We start from the raw sequence: 22,443 nt of genomic DNA, 5'->3' as shown, positions 1-22,443 counted from the left end.
GAAATGATATCTTCATGTTATTACTTCAGTAATGAGAGGTTTTACGGGAAAATATCAGAAAGCACTTGTTACGTTTCTATTTCTATTTACAACAGATACAACTCAGCTATTGACTAGATCTTCTAAATATGCAGCAACTTTAATGGAGAGTAATTTTAAACTGAAATATCGAAGATCTACTTTCGTTGGGAATTTTCTCAGCTAGAAACCGGTCCTAGATGTTTTCTTCGAAATAACTTCTTTCCGAGTTGAACGCATAATTCACAGACATAAAATTCAAATTATTACGATGGACTCCTGCACCAGAGAACGGTTCTTCCAATGTGCAATTACTTTAATTACGAGTAGTTTTATTAGGAGTTATTACAAAGCTTTTTTGATGACTCCCAGAAAACGGATAATTAATATTACCCTTTACCTGTTACATAACTACCAACAATTTCATCATTCAATTTGTTTTGTTTATCCCATGCCATATTCGGGTGAAATAAAAAAAAAACCACACCATAATTGTTGGCAGATCGAGGTGGAGGACTCTGGAATACCAAAGATGAGGAGTGAGCACACTGTGACTGTAATTATAATAGACGAAAATGACAGTCCATCAATGCCACGCTCAGTGCACATTATTGTGTACTCATTGAACGGTGAGAGACCCATGGGAAAAATAGCTGATGTCCATCCAAACGATCCTGATACCACCGGCGACTACACATGCAAAATACTCCAGGGCTCGAATCCCGGTGTACTTGGTATACCGATCGGTTGCGATTTACATACCAGTAAAATTACCCCCGGTACGTAAAAGAGGAGGAATGAGTATCAGTGGTGGGGTGGATGGGTTGGGTGAGGAGAGGGTGGAGAGGGAGGGATAGCCCCCAAACTCGAAAGTTCATAAATTAGTGTGTTGCCTCGGTTAATCTCTCTCTCTCTCTTTTTTCTCTCCCTCTCTCCCTCGCTCTCTCTTGCTCCTGCAGACAACTGCGTCTGAATAATTCATGGGTTTCAAATAAAAAAAAAAGAGGAAAAAAGGGAGATAAAGATGTAAATGAAAAAAAGAGATGCAAAGAAATTCAGCCAAGACGATGAGAAAAATTTTTCGCCCATTGCGATAATTATTTATTGGGGGATTTTATTGAAGGGAAAAATTTTTCATCTCTAGTTTTCAATGTTCTTTAATCCGTTCTTTCTGTTGAGTGATCGCATTAATGGACTCGGGGTGAGATAACGGTGAATGTTTTTTTTTAGGAATATTTGGGAGGGAAATAGCGGGGATTTTTTTCGTTTAATTTATTTTTCTTGGGGAACTCGAGTAGAATTCTAAGAATCGTTGTAATAAACTAACTGTTCGTTTCTTGCTGAATACAGGTGTTGAGTGGTCGTCAATAATCTGGATTTTGAATGGAAACTGGAGAGGAAGAGGGATGAAGATGTTAAGGAAAAAGAGAAATGTAGAGAAGAATTTTTAGTCCATTACGATAATTATCTTTCCGGGAATTCTACGAATGCGGAGCGGGAGGGGATTGTTCGCGGTAGAATTCGATGAGAAATTATCTTCCCCCTTGCAATAATCATTTTTCCAAATAATTTATCGACAGGAAAAAAAAAATAGGGAACCGTAATCAGAGGTCTTTTCATCTCTTTTTTTTTCTGGGGAATTTGGACAGAGGGATTGGATGGCTTTCAATTTATCGCAATAAAGTGATTATGCATTTTTTATTTGATACAGGCCTTGGATACTCCCTGAGTGTATCTGGAAACGACGGTCGACACCCCGATGTCGTCTCCAAAGTGACCGTGGAATTCCTAGTCTTTTCAAATTCCACAGTGGAGAACAGCGTGACCCTCCAGATATCTCGTTTGACAGCCTCTGAATTCCTGTCAAAACACTATCGACCTCTCCTCGATATCCTGCAGGAGGAAACTGAGGCTGGCGATACCCTGACCATATATAGCATGGGGGAAACCGAAGGAAACTTGAATATTTATCTCGCCATAGAAACGCCACAAGGTAAATTTATATCTTAATAGATGAAATATAAAAAAATTTCAACTACCTATTCACTATTTAACGGGGTATTTAATGCAACTCTTCAATGCCCGCACTTTATGAATTTAAAAAATCATCAATAACAATTGTTCTCTCTTGTTTGCATCGCCTGAAATTTCTCATAGATCTCATGTTCCCCATGAAAATATAATAGAGAACCGTGGAACACATTTTTATTCAATATCGCATTTTACCATTTAATTCCAAAGTGAAATTTTTAAAAAATTCATGAAAAAAAAATGAAAACAAATCGATTTTTTCTCTTTTACAGGATTCAAACAAAAACCTGAGGTCATTAAATTCCTTTTGAAACACCATAAAAAGCTGCAGGATTTGCTGGAAGGCGCTCCAGTGACAATTGGATATTCCCCATGCAAGTACCTCTCCTGCGAGAACGGTGGGGCATGCAGTGATCAACTGGTGGTGTACGAGGACGCCCGAATAACGAACAGTCAGTCCCTGATCCTGACCTCGCCCCGAGTGATCCATGAGATGATTTGCCGTTGCCGTGAGGGTTTCACAGGGCCTAGGTGCGAGCGTCGACAGGATCCCTGCTCGCCAAATCCTTGCCTCCAAGGCAGCTGTCGAAGGCTAGGCTACGATTTTGCCTGCACGTGTCCATCGAACCGCGAGGGAAGACTCTGTGAACTCGAAAGAGGTGATGCATGTGCCAGTAATCCCTGCAGAAACGGTGGCTCCTGCAAGGTAAGCCCCGATGGCTCCTCTTTCTTCTGCTTGTGCAGAGCTGGTTATCGAGGAAATCACTGCGAGGCCGTCACCGACTCCTGCAGGCCAAATCCCTGCCTCAACGGTGGCCTCTGCGTCGGCCAAAAACCAGGATACAAGTGCTCATGCCCTGAGGGAAGATACGGAAGGCACTGCGAACGCTCGACCTTTGGCTTCGAGGAGCTCTCCTTCATGTCTTTCCCTGCCCTCGACTCCAACACCAACGACATCACCATGGTTTTTGCAACGACAAAGCCAGACGCTCTTCTTCTCTATAATTATGGGCCCCAATCTGGTGGTCGATCTGATTTCATTGTTTTGGAGTTGATCAACGGGAGGATCTCGTTCTCATACGGAGGTGCTCGGAGTGCCATCACATCTCTTCAGGTCTCCTCAGGGAAGCGTCTGGACGACGGCGACTGGAGAAAAATTACAGCAACGAGAAATGGCCGCGTTGTTTCCCTCAGTGTATCAAGCTGCAGAGAGCACGGTGACATTTGCGACGATTGCAGACCCGGGGATTCATCGTGCTACGCAGACGACGTGGGCCCCACGGGAACTCTCAATTTCAACAACAATCCTCTACTTCTTGGTGGCCTTGTCAACGCTGACCCAGTCCTCGAGCGACCTGGACAGGTGCACTCTGACGATCTCGTTGGGTGTGTCCACTCGGTCTCAATCAATGGCAGGGCTTTAAATCTGTCCAATCCAGTGTCATCAAGAGGCATACGAAACACCTGCCCCAGGGCTGAGTCCGGTCTTTGCTCCAGGGAGGACTCAATCTGCGGCCTCGGCGAGCACTGCTACGACAAATGGCACCAGGTATCCTGTCAATGCAACACTTTCACTGCTCCGAACTGTCATGGAGCTCTGGAGCCAATCAATCTGAGTGACAGTGGCTACGTTGAATTCAAGATCTCGGAGAAGCACAAACGAATGCAGCTACTGGATTACATGTACGGTGGGAGTACTCTCTGGAGCAAGAGTAGAGTAACAAGAGCCACCAAAGACACTACCCTCTTTCCTCTTGGTGTCACACCACCGAAAAAAGTGGGACTCATGTTTAGAACTGTGAAATCCAATGGAATTCTTCTTTATGCCGCCACTAACAAGCATTATACATCGATAGAACTTCGGAATGGTCAGCTGTCCTATGCATCCATGCTCGGATCATCGGTCAATATGACTGGTTCAATGGAGGGTGGACTGGCCGATGGAAAGTGGCACAATTTAACAATCGACGGTCACTCCCGAGGCATCAGAATTCTTATCGATGGAGTGCCCACAGGAGACGAGCTGGATTCAGCTGGAGTCCATGATTTCCTGGATCCTTACCTCACCGTATTCTTCGTTGGGGGCGTCAGGCGTGATTTGTATTTCCCAGAGGGTCTTCCCATTATTTTTGAAGGATGTCTAGCAAACTTTACTATCAACAATGAGATCCAACCGTTCAACGGGTCTGGCTCGATCTTCAAGGAGGTCCTGTACCACGGGAAGGTGTCAAGAGGATGCAGAGGGCCCATTGGCATCAGTGCGGCTGCAGCTGCAGATCCCCTGAGCATCGGAATAACCCTGGTGATTGTTTTCTTTGTCACTCTCCTGGTGGCTATTCTTGTGAGCTTCGTGGTGTTTAGGCTTCGACGTCAGAGCAAGGAGAAAGCTCCATCAGTCGTCAATAAGAATACCAACGCTATTATGACGGGGAATTCACTCGTTGGAACAGGCAATGACAGCATTATGTCAAGACACGAGAATACTTATATCTCTGATACTTCTGAGCTGAGGGTGCACAAGGGGCCTGAGCTCATCTCCAAGAAGTATAAGGAGAGGGAGATAAATGAGCACAGACCCCAGAGGCCTGATATAATCGAACGAGAGGTAACGAAGAGTCCACCGATCAGGGATGAACATCCACCACTGCCTCCTCAGAGCTCTCTTCGATCTTATGACAATACAGAACCTGATGTGCCTGAGCATTACGACCTGGACAATGCGAGCTCAATAGCTCCGAGTGATGGAGATGTTATTTATCATTATAATAACTTCAGGGAGGGAATGAGATCCTATAAAGCAACACCACCACTGATTGGGGGTTATGGGAATCACCATAAACACACAGGAGGGCCTCATCGTCATGGTGGGCCTTTTCCACCTCGAGCCATGCCTCCACCAAGTGTTGGACAGTCGTCAGGTCCTGCTCCCAAGCTTCTCCAGAGTACTCCACTAGCGAGACTGTCACCTAGCAGCGAATTGTCAGCCCAACAGCCTAGAATTTTAACTCTTCATGACATCTCTGGTAAACCTCTGCAGAGTGCCCTTCTGGCGACGACATCGTCATCTGGAGGAGTGGGAAAAGACGCATTGAATTCAAACAGCGAACGCAGCCTTAATTCACCGATTATGAGTCAATTGTCAGGATCAACTGCCAGCAGAAAGGCTCCTCAATCAACGAATGAGAACGGCAATAACGTGGGGTCAGGGCCCATGGGGCTGACTGCTGAGGAGATAGAGAGGTTGAACTCTAGGCCAAGAACGTCGAGTCTTGTCTCGACTCTCGATGCTGTGAGCTCGTCGAGTGAGGCCAGGGGACCTCCACCACCTCCTCACAGTGCACTGCATCTGCACAGGAGACATACTCCACCCACTGAGAGATTGGAAAGAAGAAACTCGTCGACCACTGATGAGAGTGGTAATGACAGTTTTACCTGCTCTGAGATCGAGTACGACAATAATTCGTTGGTAGGGGACAAGAGGTCGGATAATTTATACAGCAAACCTGTTGAGGAGCCACAGAGGGCCAGCGAATCACCTCAATCCACCAAGAATCCACTTCCGAATAATTACGATGGGTTTGACAGCTCGTTCAGGGGTTCTCTCAGTACTTTGGTCGCTTCTGATGATGATTTGTCAACTCATATGGGAAGTCTGTATAGACCCAGCAACAATGGATCACCCAGCACCAATACTGCACTCAGTTGGGACTATCTGTTGAATTGGGGTCCTAATTTTGAGAGCCTCGTTGGAGTCTTCATCGACATCGCTGAACTGCCTGACAGTGCCAGCAGAATGCCCAACAGCTTGAGACTCCCTGCCAACATCCCTAAACCTTCTGAAGAGTACGTTTAGACTTACTCACTTGCCATTAACTGTTTTATGGAGAGAATTGTGTAGTGAAGAGCTAGTTTAATAGGTGATTAAGAATTGGGGAGACATCTTGTATCAGGATGTCTTGAGTATTTTTTGTACAGAGTATAGGGATCATGTGGAATTTTTGTCTTCCCAAGAAGCACTGATACTGTGCCATTTTTCTTTGTGAGGGGAAAGGTCTAAATAGAGAATAAACAGGCAAATTAATATTCACGCGAATTTGGGGTCATGAAATTCTGCGAGTGGATCGATTGTTGCGTATTTGAATTTTTTATTATATTTCGGTGTTGATACGGTAGGTTCTGAATTTAGACAATTCATCTTAATCTGGAAAGACGTGTTTTTAGGGTGAATCAAGAATTATTGTACATAGAATATTTCGATAAGCCATCGATTGGGGAGACCATTCAATTCTGAGACTGATTTTTTTTTCTTTTCATACAACTGCCATCAAGTTACACTGAAGGGAGTCTCTCGAGTGTGTACATTTTTTTCTGAACACTGTAAATAATTTTTTTTATCATGATTAATTAAATAGAAAATGAGTGAATGTTAATGCTTTTGTATAAAATGAACGAGTGTTATTATATGATGATGTAGGCGTCATTTTCGATGATTTGTAATAAAAATTTATCAATAAAATTTGTTTCGGACTTTTATTTTAATACCTGGATATTTTTATTGATTAAAATATTGAGTACAAAATGGCTTACTTTAAGTACTGAGATGGTTTGTGTATAAATGCGGGTATCAAAATTGAATCGTAAAACTGGCTGGGGTTCATTCCGTCTGAGTAAGGTGTTTCATCTAATACTTTTGTACTCTGTATTAGATATGAGGATAAATGTCGCAATTTAAAAATAGACTATCGAGTATTGTTTCAGTCGATGCTACTGTTGGATACAATGTCTAACGTATATTACTCAGTCTATTATATCTTTGGAGTCATGAATAATGTCTCAAATGATTTAATTTAAAATGGAGAGCTCATTAGTGAAGAAATTAAACAAGATGATTCAATATTCAACAGAATACCCAACGTCTCCCACTGATTCTCCATTTCAAAAACAAATTAAAAGATCAGAAGAAAGAAGAAAGAAGACAATTATACAAGTTGAAGATCAATTTGTGGGTAATGATTATAAGTTGGAAGAAAAGTGATTAATTAAGATCAAATTCAAATGATTCCTCTTGTTTAATTGCTCCTCTGATTGTTCCTGATGAATTTTACCAATTATCCAAGAATTCGAAACCAGTCTTTGGGATTCCATCGTCGTGATTAGTCTGGGCAGACTGGAAGCTACTGTAGGAGCTGGGTGTCTCCAAGAGGGCAGTGGACTCAGTGACATCCCCAGACTTTGGTCTAGATCCAGATGATAAATTGATATTCATCTGAACTTTGTTTCCACCAAGACTTTTGGTAACAGCTCTTGCAGCACCTCGCTGTGGCACCAGGCTCTCCATTTCATCATCAGGACTACTAGCCATTTTCATGAATGAGGTTTTATTGATCATCTTGGTGAAAATATTGTCGTTCGATTGACTTGCGGACCTGCCGGAGTCCGAGTTTTTGAAGACGCTGTCAGTGTAGCTCTCTGACTGGTAGAAACTTGTAGGATTCGACGATGTTGTGTATTCATTCAGGGAACTCTCGAAACTACTTTCTTCGAGTTGAATGGGACTTGTGAAGTGGGGGGAATCATCACTGTAGTTTCCTGAAGATTTCAGACGACGATTGTCCGGGGCTGCGAAGAGAGAGAGATCCATTTGGGAGCGAGTCATGAAACTGAAGGGTCCTGAGTGCTCGTCTTTCCATCGAAGTGTCTGCAATCCCAGATTAATAATAATATAACAGCCTCAAAATTAATATTATACCGATGAATTTAGATGGAATCAATTAAAAAATCGAGGACTGTACGTGAAAACAACTGAAAAAACAACACAGCAATAAAAAATTGTAGGAAAGACTCACCGAGCCAGTTTCATCGATAACATGTCTCAACCCCGTCTGAATCCTGAGTCTGGGATACCACTCTGGCACATCCTTCCCCAGGTCCCCAACTCCCACAGCGTACTGCAGTGCGATTTCCGGCTGGATAATGGTCTCATCAATCGCCTGATTTTTCTCCTTCAGACTCAGGGTATTCCAGAGACCCTCATACGCCTCCTTCGTCGCCTCAATGTCATCGGCGATCCTGCGAGCCAGGGGATTCAAATTGTGGAAATAATCCTCAGCCGCTGAACTCAGCGACTTAGTGCTGGTCATCACGAGGTGCACCACTTTTAACTTATGAAAATAATACGAGGAAGTGAGCAAACATGTTGACAGCTGGGTGATAACTAATCTGACGATATGACTAATTGAAGCACTTCGGATGACTTCGATTAGTTTGACAGCACCAACACTAAAACAGCGTCCATGGCTTCATCATGTGGAAGGGAATCCCCTTACCATCAGCTGATGGTGCATTCTCAGGATAATGCTAGTGAGTTTCATTTTTATTCCACAATATAAGTGATGTAAATTCGTTTTCCTTGAGATGTACGTCTAGAGGATTCACTCGGTCACAGCCACAGGAAAACATGAACTCCTGTTGTGTTTGGTGTTCTGCTGTCAACAATAACTTGTCATTTTTTGTTTTGAAAAGGAAATTCGGAGATAAACGATGTCCAGGAAAAAGCATAATATATCCTACATAAAACCGGAAGACCCCAAATTTCTTCGAGATCTTAAAGCTGCTGCGGGCTACAAGGAAGGGCCTGATCTAGATACCAAGGTATTTTTTTTAATAATTATTGAATAATTATTACAGGATGTTTATTTCTTTAATTTATTTCTTCTGAAGTTCATGATGACAAATGGGGACTTGATGTTAGGGAGTTATTCTTGAACTGGGGAATTTCTTCAGTTCATTTTCAGAATTTTTTAACGATTTATTTCGGAAGGAAGTGATAAATTAGTGATAAGTGTAATTTTTTGAGGAATAGTAGTGGGTAATATCTCGAAATTTTTGTATATGTTGTTTTTTACAGAAAATGAGATGCGAGCTATGAAAGAGATATTTACAAAAAAACTAAGATCTTGCTTTGATTTTAAAATATTTATTAAAAAAATAATTCCTTAATCCTTGTGTTTACTTCTTCATAAGAGAATTGAGGAATAAATTGGTTTTGTTTTCCTCTGAGCACCGATAATTGAATTAATTGAATTGTTTAGAGACAAGAACTTCCAAACATTGATGATGATGATGATGACCATCTTTGCGAAGAAAAACCAACAGTCGTCGTGTTGAAACAAGGTGATTTAACCGCTGAAGAAGCTGACGACTTCGAGAAAACAAAAAAAGCAGGTACTAATTGAAAACAGGAAATCAAATTAATCCAGATATCTTCATAATAACGCAAATGTATCAAACAATCGATTGATTCCAGAGGAAGAAAATGCACCAGCCGACCTCACGAAGCGAATAGTCTTCGAGTCCAAAAGAAAATCAAAATCCCAGGCCGCGGATCAAGACTCGACCATCGATTCCAAAATGAAAAAGAGAAAAAAATCAAAACAGAGTAAATCCGTCCTGTCTTTCAACGAGGATGAAGACGAATGAGAAAAAAAAACAATCCCACAAGATAATTTACACATAAACTTGTACATATAATTTCCTCAAAAAAGAAAATCTCTTCCTACGTAAAAAAAAATGGAATAAATCCGTACGGAAAAAAGCCACTCTTTATTTTCCTCTGAAAACTTCAAATTATTAGTTAAACCCCAATTTCCCATCCCTTCTGGAAAAACTTCTGGGAAAACTCCTAGAATTCAAATTGAAATGTTAAAAATCATCCCCTAAATGTCGCGAAGAAATCAATAATACCCATGAAACGAATAAAAAGAAAAAAATCATAAAACTATGATAATAGTCCTTCCAGACACCTCTAGGGGTCCCCCTTCATCACCACTCTCCCTGGATACGTCATAAAATTTTCGCGGTCACGTGATTACAGTGGGTAAATCGGCCATCTTGGCAGTTTTCGACGGGACAGAGGTAAGGAGAGTATCAGTGACGTCGAGCGCCAAATAAACACAATTGAACCCCCCATGACCCTCGATCATCACCAATTAATCCACCTACAAACAATAATCAACAGATGTTGTGCATTAAATAAGTGATTGAACCAGTGTACAACCGTAGAAAAGCCCTTTATTTTGAATAAACCCGCGACATAGGAGTCGATTCCTCGAAGCGTGAGTTGTCCCCAGTAGACGTTGGGAGTTATCGTTGCGCCTCCTTCGGGGTGATAAATCCGTCTGTAGGTCCACCCAGAGGCCGACCCACAGCAGCTGTTCGAGGACTGTAAGACAATTAAAATATCTCTATTTACCACCTAAAATTAGATCTATATTATTTTCTCTCATTATCCAAATGGCGGGATTTATGTGCATTTATTTACATCGTCTATTTAAAAGCGCCGAATAACCACGTGCGTTTACGAGGGACCATTGCTACAATCGAGTCCATTCCCACTACCAGAACTCAAAACGATAAAGTGAGGGAATTATTGGGGAGGGAAAATAGTGATAATTATTACCATGGAAGAGAATGGCTTATTGAATATGTCATTTGTGCAATTGCTCGGCATCGAATAACACAATATAATCAGGGCCGTACGATGTCGTATTCATCTCCCTTGAGCTGCATTTATTAAACATCCCCCTGTACATCCCATTACTAAATGATTCATACCAACTTCTCCATTTTTTTTCCACCATAAGTAGTTCCCTCTCACCCCTATTATTTATCCCCCAAAGCCAATCCAAATAAATTATCTTGTGATTTTATTGCCATCAATTCAATATTAAGGATGAATCCTTAAGTGATCTCCCTCAAGGTTTTTCCATTCTCGATCTTGTGCTCAAAAATTCAACAAATCGGAGCCGAATTTTTAATGACTAGGGTGGATCTTATAAAGTATTTATATATTTATAGAATCTTCATCCACAGTTTGGGGATTAAAGGTCATTTGTAAAATTGTCATAGACTCATTAGCGGAGTAATTAAGGGGAAAAATTAATCAATGAGTTGAGGAGTTTTTCCGTGGCTTATTGGAGAGCAGTGGTGAAATAATTCAGTTGCTGACGCTGCCAGGGCATTGTACATAAATGACGACATCCTCTCTCTCTCCCCCGCCCGCCCCCTTGCCTCTGACGCTCTCCGATTTCTCTCCCCCCACTTTTTCGTCTGCCGTTACCATCCCCCGCGGGATCAAACCCCGGGGCCCCACCTCCGCTACTTTTCAACACGGCCCTGGTGCACATACTTCTTTTTTAACCGAAACTATCGCCATCTCGTGGTTAATTTTCACCGTAATCTAATGTGCACTATTTTGCAGAAAATGAGAATTTGAGATTATCGAGAATAATTAGACGTCATCGTACGTCATGTCCTCTCGGAGAGATACATCGAAAGCCCGCGCAAATTATTATTCCTGAGAATTCCCGCGCGAATGAAAATTCAAATTTTTGTCATTCAGACTCGTCTGACAGTTTAATAAGAAAAACAATTTCTCAATTCCTCAAATTATCGGGAGTTAATAATATAAATGATAAAGATCGTCGAGACTATCCCAGAAATTGAGGACGATCTCAACCCTCCCCCGTCCTAAACCGCTGCACAAGAAAGTTCTAAGGTGAAAGGCCTCTAAAGAAGTTCATAGATATCCCGGTTTGGAGTCATCCAAATAATCATCCAAGGAGTAAAACTGTTCTCGGGAAAGCCTTGAACTGAAAATCCCTCGTTGTCGGGACATTTTATCGTGGCAATCTCTCCTTTGGTGGATGGGACGAATGGAAAATGTGAAAAATTCTCGTGAAGGGAAAGGAGAGGAAAACACGAGGAATAGTAATATGTGAAGAGATGTGGAGGGGAAAAAGCCCCTGAAAGTCATTAACTCCTCATTAGCTGGAGTACATCGGGTGCAGGTGACTGACTGACTGACCGAGCGACGCCACACAAAACCTCCTAAGCGCAAGCCAGGGAGAGAGAGAGGAGAGGAGAGACTGTGGGAGCTGGTTGGAGCTGTGGGACGAATAGGTCTGTCTTTATCTTTGGCGCGCGACCCGAGAGACTGCTGTTGGATCTCCCCCCGTCGTCCGTGTCGTAGAAGCGTGCACACGCAGGAGGCACCTCTTTGGCGTCTCCTCGACTTCCTGGATTATTTTCACCCACTATCAACATCCCCCAGTATCCCCAATCAGCCAGCAATCCATCGCCATACCCGTTGAGGATAAATATCATAGAGACTGGTGTTGAGTTTTTCATCAACCCCGTATCGAAAAATCGGGGTTACGGTTTTTATTGGTTATGGGACGTTGAGGGAGATCCCGAAGTGCTCAACTCAGCTTCGTGTCCATGTGTAATTGTATGTGTGTGGAATTCGCAGCGCCATTTTGAAAAATTCTGCCTATTATTTCCGTCCGTGGAGAAGTTGTCCGAAGGGTAATATCGAATTGTAATTATTCAGTTTAATGAGACCTAGTATACATTGAGTAGTCATCAGGCATGTGTCGACAGTGTCAGTACACACGTAAACAACTGAACATGGAGATGATGTTGGGGGGTTTGATGGATGTAGTCGGTCAGTGAATTTAGTGAAGTTGTAACTGTGATTTTACGTGTCTAGGGTAAATCGAACAGCAGCAGTGGACCCATGGAAGGCACGTTGGAAGATCCACTGGTCGAGGAGCCATCTCACGATAATCCTGATAATGTGAAAGGTGATTGAAAGGATTATTTATTCATATCTCTGTTACTTTTATACCAGTGGTGATTTGTCAGGGTCCTTCGTGATAACATGTACCGTTTTTCAATGATTTACAGATGCAGTCATATCGAATGGCGTCAACGGTGACTGCACTGCTGAAATGGAGCAGTTTGAGGATGATCATGAGGATAAGACAACTGAGGGAATGGAGATTGACGAGCCCCAGGAATCCCAGCAGTCTCATCGGTCCCTAGAGCCCGATGAGCTCCTCGATGGTGGCACTAACCACGAGGATGACGAAGAGATTGATGCACCAGACAATGGCAGCTTGGTGGAGGTCACTGAGACCCACGAAAATGATGTACAAAGTACAGAGGATGTGAGTGGTGGGAATAATATTAGTGAAGTGAAAGACACTGACAAAACTAAGATTAATTCTTGTGATGAATCAATGGATGTTGATCGTCAGAGCAATACATCGGACATTGAGTGTCTTGATGAGGGAACGGGGAATAGTAACGTTAAGACTATTAATCTTCATGAGCTCGACGATGTCAGCGAGATTATCGATGAGTCAAAGATTGACGAGGACGATCCACTTAATGAGAGTGTTGAGACAATATCGAGTGTTGATAATTCGGATTTGAAGATTGTGGAGGAGAATGGCAGTGTTGGGAGTATCGGTAGTCCTGATATCGAGGAGATCACTGAGAGCAAGAGCAATGGGCACAATGCGAGTGGTGAGCGTTCTCCCAATGCTCCTAAAAAGAAACAGAGATCGAAGATTGATTTGAGTAGTATAACACCAAGGAGAAGTTCCAGAAATATCAAACGAACTAGTTACATTGAGAAGGAGCCTGAAGATCCTGAGGACGATGGCTCAGACATTGAGGAGATCAAACCCGAGGATCCTCTTGCTTGTGTTGTTGATGGCAAGGACAAGGAGAATACCAAACTCAAGTCACCATTGAAAACCAGCAAAACGACGATTGTCGTTAATGACACTAAACGTCTAGTTGAGATTGCTGCTGGTAGCAAGTGCATGAAGGGTGGCAAAAAGGAGCCGACCCTTGTGATTATCGATACTAATTCTATTCTTTCTGGACGTGGGGGTGTGCCAGTTAGCAGTAGCAAATCACATTCAGTGTCGAGTTCGAGTGCTTTCTCAGTTATGCCTGTCAATCTCACTGGCACCACAACCATGTATCCTAATATGAGAACAACAATAACACCGGTACCCATGACCTCCAAGTCAACACCACAATTGAGTCCCAAATTGGGAAGTAGTATAACAGCAGTGCCAACCCCACCACCACCAGCACCACAAATCCTGCCAACTCTCACTGACGATATGTTTGTCGTTGAGGCACCATCATTTATTGTTCCCTACGTCTATGAGAAACCACCGCTAAAACCTCTCAAAGAATTTGTCACGAAATTAGAGAAGTGCATCAAACAGAGGGATCAGGAGGACCGTGAGAGAGAGGAGAGAGAGAAACTTAATAAGGATAAGGATAAGGATGATTCGTCTGAGCAGAATGACAGCGATAATGATGATGATATGTTGGGAAAGAAGGAGGGGGATCCTGATTTTGAGATAACTCCGAAATTTCCGGAGGACAGGGACAAAGCTGAGGATAGAAATAAAGTACAAACGTACTTTGATCTACCGTTAGGGAAATTTTTCATGCAGATTGGGGTCAATCTTGTTCAGGAATTCGTACAAACTGATTTATTACGACAGCAGAAGCATAAGCAGAGAAAGGGAGGACAGGCATCAGCTGAGACACAAATAGCCATTAATTCATTGATTAAAAATTTAGAGTTTAGTAAAGAGAATAATGAACCATTCCACTTAGAAATGAAGAAGTGTGAATTTTGTAGCTTTAAAACGGAATCCTCACTCGTTATGCAGCATCATCTGGAGACACCGCATATGCGCAATTACGTTTACAAGTGTAATTTTTGTCCATTGGAGGTGCGCAGCCCTCATGATATACTTTTTCATATGGAGGCTGAGCATAATACGCGTGGGAGGCTTGAGAGGGGTCCTGCTTTTCATCAGTGTCCCAATTGTCCGTTTGAGGACAATCAGAAGGGCAAGTTAACGAGGCATATTCTTACTTGCGCCAAGAAATTTAGGCCTGAAAGAAATCTCGAGCCTTCTGGAGACTGGGAGCCACCGGCTAAAATACCCAGGCTCAATCGTCCACGGCCTGTTGGACCTCTCAATACTAATGCCATTGCTATGGCTATGGGGGCCAAGGGGCCTCAGCCTCTTTTACCCAAATTGCTGCCAGCCCCAATGGCTGGACGCGGACGAGGGAGACCGCCTATGCAGCCTAGGTACACCGATCTAAAGTCCCTCAGACCTGGTGGCACATCTGTTCGGCAAGGTAACATTTCTTTTTCTTTTCCATTCTTTTATTAACAAAATTAATTAAATAATACTAACTGCTTTTTCCTTGCATTGCTTTCTCAGGAATATTTTTTTATTCCAATCTATCGATATGATAGGGACATACAAAAGTCATTATATTTTCATTACTCCAAAATGATAATTCATATCGTTCATTACTTAATTTTTCAATTAATCAACCGTTTTCTTATCTATGTGTAGATAGTGTTGGCGGAATGATGTATCGCCCCACGTCGTCAGGACTCCTAGTGCCAACATCCTATCAATTTGGCAGTAACCAAATATTCCAGGTAATGTTAATATCATTTCATCTGCAAAAAATCTTGCCCCTTGCTCGCTATTACAAGAACCGATTCTTCTATTACTCGATAATTGGGATACTCGGACACCACGAGTATTTAAAAATAATGATAGAGTTTTGATAACGGCATATGTGGGTGGTGGACAGGTGGTGGGTGGCTCTGGGACTGTCACGTCAGCAGTACCCGGGGTGAGTAGCAGTAGCTGCGGTAGTTCCGGTCAACCCACACCCATCACCCTTGTATCCAACCTAATCGAGTCTCAATCTAGATTGTCCTCGTTACAGATAAATCATTGTCCGGGAGATGGCCTGAGGAAATTTACGATTTTCGTCATTTAATTTTTAATCATTAATCGATGTTCGGCATGGACTACCTGTACAGAGATAATTCGTGATTTACTAGTTGAATTTAATAATAATTTAATAATAATTTCCTCACCAGTTCTCAATTGGGTTAAATGACCGACATGACACAATTCGATATTATGTAAATCTATTGATTTTTTTAGCATAAGGACTCATAAGACATTTATGACTCCAATTATTTCAGGATTAAATAAACGCTGAACAAATTTATTGATCACCAGGTTGGCCGTTACTAATTCTCATTATCATCTTCTTTCATCTCGTTCTCCTCGATCTTTATTATCCTTGGGGACGTGAGAGCTTACACGTAAAGCATGCAAATATTTCTCTCATAGGTGTTGTCTCTCCACTCAAGAAAACCGCTGAAGTAAATTAATTATTGAGTCGTCTCAGTGATGAGGACCCCTCGGGAAAAATAGCAAAAGATATTCATGATTTCATATTTCGTTAAATTTCAGACGGAATTGCTACGTATATGACGTCCATATTTGAAGACAATTTGTTCATTTGACTTGGACTATTCTATTATTTCAACATCTTCATGCATCGTTCATTGTTATCGTGATATTTTTAGGACGATGGTTAATAGTGGATATTTGGGACTTTCAGAATACATCAATAACGGCGTCGAAGAACCCAGCGGCGAAGTTGTTGAGTCAACCAAGTATATCGATAACCCCATTACCACGTACCACGACTCAAGCGCCAATCTCTGGGTCAGGTTCGTCCTCGAAGCCCGGGGGTAAAAATACCTTTGTCATATGTGAAATATGTGACGGATATATTAAGGTGAGAGATATAAACGTGCATCTTAAATCCCTTATATTATCCCGGTATTAATTCTATTCAATGATTATTCTCATTTACTATTTCTCTTTGTCGATAGGACTTGGAGCAACTCCGCAATCACATGCAGTGGATCCACAAAGTCAAGATACATCCAAAGATGATCTATAACAGACCCCCTCTGAACTGCCAGAAGTGTCAGTTCCGATTCTTCACGGATCAAGTATGTACATTTTTTTTTCAATTGGTGGAAAAATTGTGGAGTTGTTATTGTAATTTTCTGTCTGGATGAAGGGATTGGAGAGACATTTATTGGGATCTCATGGACTTGTCACGTCCAGTATGCAGGAGGCTGCGAACAAAGGGAAGGATGCTGGCCGTTGTCCAGCATGTGGCAGGGTAAGTTATTTTTTTTTATGAATTCCCTGATTTATTTCGTTCCAACCCCATTTCCTGCAAAGATATTCACAAAATAATGACAAGAATCACCCGATCGACCATCTAAATTAATATCTATATCTGTAAAAATAGTGGGTAAAAATAAATGTGAAAAATGAATAAATTGCAGGTATATCAGTGGAAATTACTGAACCACGTGGCGCGCGATCACGGAATGACGCTAAAGCCCGCCCATCTCTCCTACAAATGTACAGTATGCACTGCCACATTCGGAATGTACAAGCAATTCGAGAATCACGTATACTCAGCCCACAGTGTAGTGGCTAAACGTGTAATGGACAAAAAGAGTACCCCATCATCGCCCTCATCGAGATCAAACGATTCGCTACTGAAACCACTGAAAATAAACGACGAAATAACGATTATCCCCCAGCCAGCAAAACCAACAACTAGATCGGGCAACACACAAGGCAGAAGCAAATAGCAAACGTCCGACGAGTGATACGTGTATCTATTCTCAATGAATCTTCGTGAATATACCTAATCGGGTACACAATCAACCGATGAAATATCGTGAGGGTAATGTAGTTTGGCCGATCAACTGATTCGTCAAATTGTCTACTCTACCACGAGAACACGAGTAACAACGAGTGTATGCATTATTTAATGTCCATCGTACACTCCACCGAAACTTCAATTCTCCTAGAACCATAGATTATTAACAAAACTAAAACGATACTTGACGAAACACAAATTGAACAGATACACAACTCGATGAAAAATAAATAAATAACACACTAGTTGACTGCGTAATAATATTCCATCGATGATTATACCGATATATTTATTTAAGAATTTTTATTGTTGTTATCGGACTTACATTAATGAGAAAAAAATAATAGACTGTAAAAAATAATGAATATTAATGAAAAATGGGTGGCCTTCAGTATGACTCCTTTGGTTGATCCTGAAGACTCGTATTCCCGACGTGAAAAAAAAAGTAATGAAACACTTATTAAATGTATGAAGTAATGAGAAACATCGCCTACACCGATTAGTCGTATAAATTTCATGGTAAAGATGTTGAAAAAGACATTAAGTTGTGTGTTTGGGTTTGGAATTTCTCACTGTGTGAAATTACTCGTGCGATTTAATGAAAGATGAGAAATAAACGATTGGGAAGTAGTGTTTATATATCTATTTTATAAAGTATCCAAGGAGGTTTAAATGTGCGACTTCATCATTGTTTCTGTCCTTAAATTCTTCTTTCGGCGTTGGAAACGCCGGTTCGATAATATATTCAGATTTATTCATTTTTTTACACACACAGGGCTCTAGCAGCACGCTATTAATTTTTTTTATTCAAACGAAAATTTATGAATGATTTGAAATGATTTTTAACTCGGTTCTGGGTGCATTTGATTAGAGCAATGGAATTTGAAAAAAAGATATTGTTGTCCCTTCATTAAAATAAATTCTATCGAAACTCCTGACGAATATTTTTCTAACGCATCATTGGGGTATCACTTCTCTTCCTTTCACGCTTTATCATCATTCTTCATGGTATAAATAGACGATAAAAAAAAAAGAGTAGAGTAAAACAAAAGCATTGTAGAATTGTGTGTATGAATTTCATTTAAAACGATGTAAGCGTCGTAAAGGGGGTAATCGGATAAACGAGATAATGGAAAAGCTGTAAATTGTATCTATTTACTATAAGTTGGACTAATTATCAGTCCTGACACCTTGTAATAAAAAAAAACTTTTAAAAATGAACAAAAAAATGGAAAAATAACAATACCAACAGATATCCCGTTTTATTTTTGCGCTCTTAATAAAAACAAAAGGATGGAAAATTGTACATTAACATAGGATATAATATAAACGAAAATATATCAATAAAGTATGATAGGATGGCACGTACGCGCGTTCAAGCATTTTTTTTTTCTTTTTGCCAAAAAGTAAACAAAAAATATTAAGTACAGAATATATAACAGGAAGGGAAACTAGAGGGAATATCGAGGGAGCAGGTAAACTTTTAATTTACATGTAAAAACTCAAAAGGAATAGGTTTACCATATAATCTCAATGTAGATAGTTGTTCCGAGGAAAATCAGCAAAAATGAAAAAAACGTTGGAAAAAATGAGCGTAACGAATTTAATTTAAACGGATAATTTCTTTATGCCTGTATGATCATTTTTGTACATTAACTGATAGGTGAATAATTAATTTTAGACAAAGAATAAAATAAAGGAGAAACCTGTATTCATGCAAAAATGATTATTAATGAAAACCAAAATTGGTGCATTCTCGTTGCACCGAATGGCGGTATTATTTGATTTCTGGCTCCGGTCAGATTATATATTTACGGATGGAAACGAAACAGAAAACATTGTTGGTAGTGCTGTCGAATAATTAGCGTTCGTACAAACCGCATATTACAGAATCATGGGGTAAAAATTGACAAATCGCAATGAATGAAGTAAAATTGTTTTTTGTCATTCTATTTGTACATTATAAAATGGTGATAACGTGATTGCATAAATAAAGTGTACCAACATTGTATTTAACATAATTTTATTAATACAAATGATCGCATGTAGATTACAGAATTATTGCGGTTCACAATTTTTTTCCGTTTTGAGAATTCGTGGGAGGATATAAAATCCATCAATGAATGGAGACTATCCAAAAGTCACTGCCAAATTATCTCGATAACCAGTGGATTTTAGACAAAAATGTTGCGATTTGTGTTGGACAGTTGAATTCTTTCCAACGAAAAGATATTTTTTGGTGAATCCAATCGTTTCAAGATGAATAAATGAATAGATCATTATTGGAAAGAAAAGATCGATTTAGCCATTCACTCGTGAATTCGACACAGGATCAACATTTCAATATTCAAAATGAAAATCGAAATAAGATTGATCGAACGTATTGATACGCACATAACCGTCTTCACCGCCACTTGAGAAACTTTTCCCATTGGGATGAAACGCGAGGGAATTGATTGGTCCAAAATGGCCCTTAAGCCGAGCAAATTCCTCTTCGAAAACCATATGGAAGAAACGAGCGTCGAATTTCCCCTGACGAGCTGACGTCGTGGTGACGTCCATGGCATCTTGACCTCCTCCAAGTACCACGTGATCAAAAATAGGAGATATCGTAGCCGAGTTAACTGGGCGCTCGGTTTTATACGTTTTAAGGTGAACAAGCTGCTCACTGTCGAACAGCTTAGCTGTGTGATCTTTCGAGGCGGTTACGAACATTGTTCCATCTTTATTGAACTGCATGTCATTTATTTGTGATCTGTGACCTTTGGCGCTCGTCAATATCTTCCCAGTCTACAAAAAATTGGATTTAATCCATCAAACTTATTAATTATTCGACAGCACCGGTGGATTTGTAACAAATTGTTGCAGTTTTTATATTACTTGAGTGTAATTAAAAGAAAATAATAGGTAATTAGTCTCACTGAAATTATTTCGTCATGAATTCCGTGAATTTATGTGATTAGTTCTAATTTAAATATCTTAATCGGCAAATTTCATCAATATATTGTCTTATTTTTTTTTAATTGATGAACAAATAATTTTTCCATTGATTAAATTAAATGAGTCGGGTATTTGGATTTGTAATGGCTCACCCTAACGTCCCAGATGTTGATTTCGCCATCCTCGTGTCCAGTAATGATAGTTTCATCGAGAGCACCCCAGAGAATGGCTGAGATACGTGGTCCATTAATTGGGATCCTTCGGATGGCGTCTTCCTGGGAGAGGATGGGATCGACTGTCCTGGTGTCGATGATGAACATTTCGCATTGATGCCCAAGGGCCTTATCAGTGGAGTAGACAGCTGTGTTTGCAGAATAACTGAAGTTACAGGTTCTCACTGAACTGTTGGTCGGCAGCTGACCAATTTCTTTGCCTATCGGGTGTTAATGAGTGATTAATTAATTATTTTAAAGGTGTAATTATTTTGGGGGAATGTGGGTGGAATTTTTACCGGTCTGACAGTCCCAAATTCTCAGGGTGTTGTCCCCGGAGCCAGACATGAAACGCGAGGTGTCCCAATTGACGTCAATACACCAGATTGAACCGTTGTGGCCATTAAATGTACCTAGACGCTCGCCATTCAGGGACCACCAGACATTTGGATTTTTATCTTTACTCGCCGAAAAGATCAGGTCACCCTCTCTGTTGTATTTGATTTTTGTTATGGCACGCTCGTGCCCGTGCAACATCAGGGGTTTCTGTAAAAAAGAGTTATTTATTTCCTATTGATGAACTATATTGAATACAGTATTTAATAAATAACCATTCTGGAATGGGTTAATGTTACTGTTAGGTTATACTGTCACATGTCGTCTCAATTACTTCGAAATTCATACGTTTTCATGAAGAAATCTGTGACAATAACGCACGTAGGATTGTTTAACTTACCATTTTGGCTGTGGATTAGGTTTAATAACGATAAATAATGAAAAATGTGGACTTTTGCTATTCACAAAACCACTGCGACACTTTTACCCAAAGAGGATTGACTAAAGTAGAGACTCAGTTATGGGGGTTTGAGTAACCCCAGCAGCATCGTAGTACTGCACCCCAAGAGAGGGAGGGCGCCACACGCAATGATGGGGTGTTTTTTTTTTATTAATCAAGTTTTTATTGCAATGGTGGGGTGTCTCAAGTTGACGGGGTTAATTTTGTTTTCTGCGGTATGAATGCTTTTTGTTTTTTATTTGTTTAACTGAAATTTAGCCGATTCTAGAACGAGCGGAAGGGGGAAGCCACATCTTGTGGAATTTCCAATGAAAAAGTATATTCAATATATTGAAGATATACCACTAATGAAATCATATTTTCATAATGAGCGAGTTGCCTAATCGGCAACGCGCTAGACTGGCACGCGGACCCCATGGGTTCGATACCAGCATCATTCATTTTTTTGTTTTCAAAATAATTCCAATTTTTATTTTTTGTTAATGGCTAATCAATGGAAATATCGTTTAAAAACTGAATATTTTAAAATCCAGGAGATATCCAGTGAAATTGAAAAATTTGACATTTTTGTAAACGAAACTTTTTCAATATATATACTCCTAATGAAATTTTATTATTGTAAAAAATGCGTTATCCTAGCGGTAACGTGCTCGGCTAGCACGCCGACGGCCCGGGTTCGATCCCGCCGTCATTCATTTTTTTTTTTTAAATAATAATCAATCGAAATATCCCTCTGCAAAAGTATAAGTATAGAAATTGAAAAATTCTAAATTTTTGAAAAAGTATCAGGAGAACATGACAATCGAAGAGCTATTCACTGAAATTTTCACTGAAAGTGAAAAATTCGAAATTTTTGTAAAAGTATTAGGAGAACATGACAATCGAGGAGCTCTTCACTGAAATTTTCACTGAAAGTGAAAAATTCGAAATTTTTGTAAAAGTATCAGGAGAACATGACAATCGAGGAGCTCTTCACTGAAATTTTCACTG

The 22,443-nt window shown here is 40.5% G+C and overlaps 5 protein-coding genes across 6 annotated transcripts in view; 3 read left to right on the top strand and 2 right to left on the bottom strand.

Annotated features, from left to right (window-relative positions):
- The window catches only part of ft (cadherin-related tumor suppressor fat), a 78,934-nt gene extending 72,437 nt beyond the window's left edge, over nt 1-6,497 (top strand). The window contains exons 9-11 of the mRNA XM_011315764.1: nt 521-797; nt 1,730-2,011; nt 2,322-6,497. Of these exons, the coding sequence (XP_011314066.1) occupies nt 521-797; nt 1,730-2,011; nt 2,322-5,902 (4,140 nt within the window). The 3' untranslated portion in view covers nt 5,903-6,497. The remainder of the gene's footprint in view (nt 1-520; nt 798-1,729; nt 2,012-2,321) is intronic.
- Nucleotides 6,498-6,588: 91 nt separating this feature from the next.
- On the bottom strand, nt 6,589-8,333 carry LOC105273365 (uncharacterized protein C1orf198 homolog). The gene is made up of 2 exons (XM_011315765.1): nt 7,896-8,333; nt 6,589-7,747 (listed from the first exon to the last, which is right to left on the bottom strand). Exons 1-2 carry the CDS (start codon nt 8,187-8,189, stop codon nt 7,151-7,153), a joined length of 891 nt encoding a protein of 296 aa, XP_011314067.1. The 5' UTR covers nt 8,190-8,333; the 3' UTR covers nt 6,589-7,150.
- Nucleotides 8,334-8,467: 134 nt separating this feature from the next.
- LOC105273362 (uncharacterized protein KIAA1143 homolog) lies at nt 8,468-9,642 on the top strand. Its single transcript, XM_011315763.1, has 3 exons — nt 8,468-8,700; nt 9,141-9,273; nt 9,356-9,642. The coding sequence occupies exons 1-3, from the start codon at nt 8,590-8,592 to the stop codon at nt 9,526-9,528; spliced, it is 417 nt and encodes a 138-aa protein (XP_011314065.1). The 5' UTR covers nt 8,468-8,589; the 3' UTR covers nt 9,529-9,642.
- Nucleotides 9,643-9,959: 317 nt separating this feature from the next.
- On the top strand, nt 9,960-18,340 carry MEP-1. 2 transcript variants are annotated; one of them, XM_011315761.1, is made up of 8 exons: nt 9,960-10,272; nt 12,599-12,692; nt 12,796-15,075; nt 15,300-15,388; nt 16,375-16,554; nt 16,652-16,774; nt 16,846-16,950; nt 17,120-18,340. In XM_011315761.1, exons 2-8 carry the CDS (start codon nt 12,626-12,628, stop codon nt 17,432-17,434), a joined length of 3,159 nt encoding a protein of 1,052 aa, XP_011314063.1. In that variant the 5' UTR covers nt 9,960-10,272; nt 12,599-12,625; the 3' UTR covers nt 17,435-18,340. The 2 variants fall into 2 exon arrangements, with proteins under 2 accessions (XP_011314063.1, XP_011314064.1); XM_011315762.1 differs by lacking the exon at nt 9,960-10,272 and adding an exon at nt 11,950-12,414.
- Nucleotides 18,341-19,511: 1,171 nt separating this feature from the next.
- eIF3i (eukaryotic translation initiation factor 3 subunit i) lies at nt 19,512-21,504 on the bottom strand. The gene is made up of 4 exons (XM_011315760.1): nt 21,394-21,504; nt 20,957-21,203; nt 20,598-20,878; nt 19,512-20,295 (listed from the first exon to the last, which is right to left on the bottom strand). Exons 1-4 carry the CDS (start codon nt 21,394-21,396, stop codon nt 19,846-19,848), a joined length of 981 nt encoding a protein of 326 aa, XP_011314062.1. The 5' UTR covers nt 21,397-21,504; the 3' UTR covers nt 19,512-19,845.
- Nucleotides 21,505-22,443: the final 939 nt, after the last annotated feature.

Source organism: Fopius arisanus, unplaced genomic scaffold (genome assembly GCF_000806365.1).
Source record: "Fopius arisanus strain USDA-PBARC FA_bdor unplaced genomic scaffold, ASM80636v1 scaffold00005, whole genome shotgun sequence".
Taxonomy (NCBI): Eukaryota; Metazoa; Arthropoda; class Insecta; order Hymenoptera; family Braconidae; genus Fopius; species Fopius arisanus.
The sequence above is the reverse complement of the archived record's forward strand: the minus strand, read 5'-3'. Positions and strand labels throughout refer to the sequence as shown.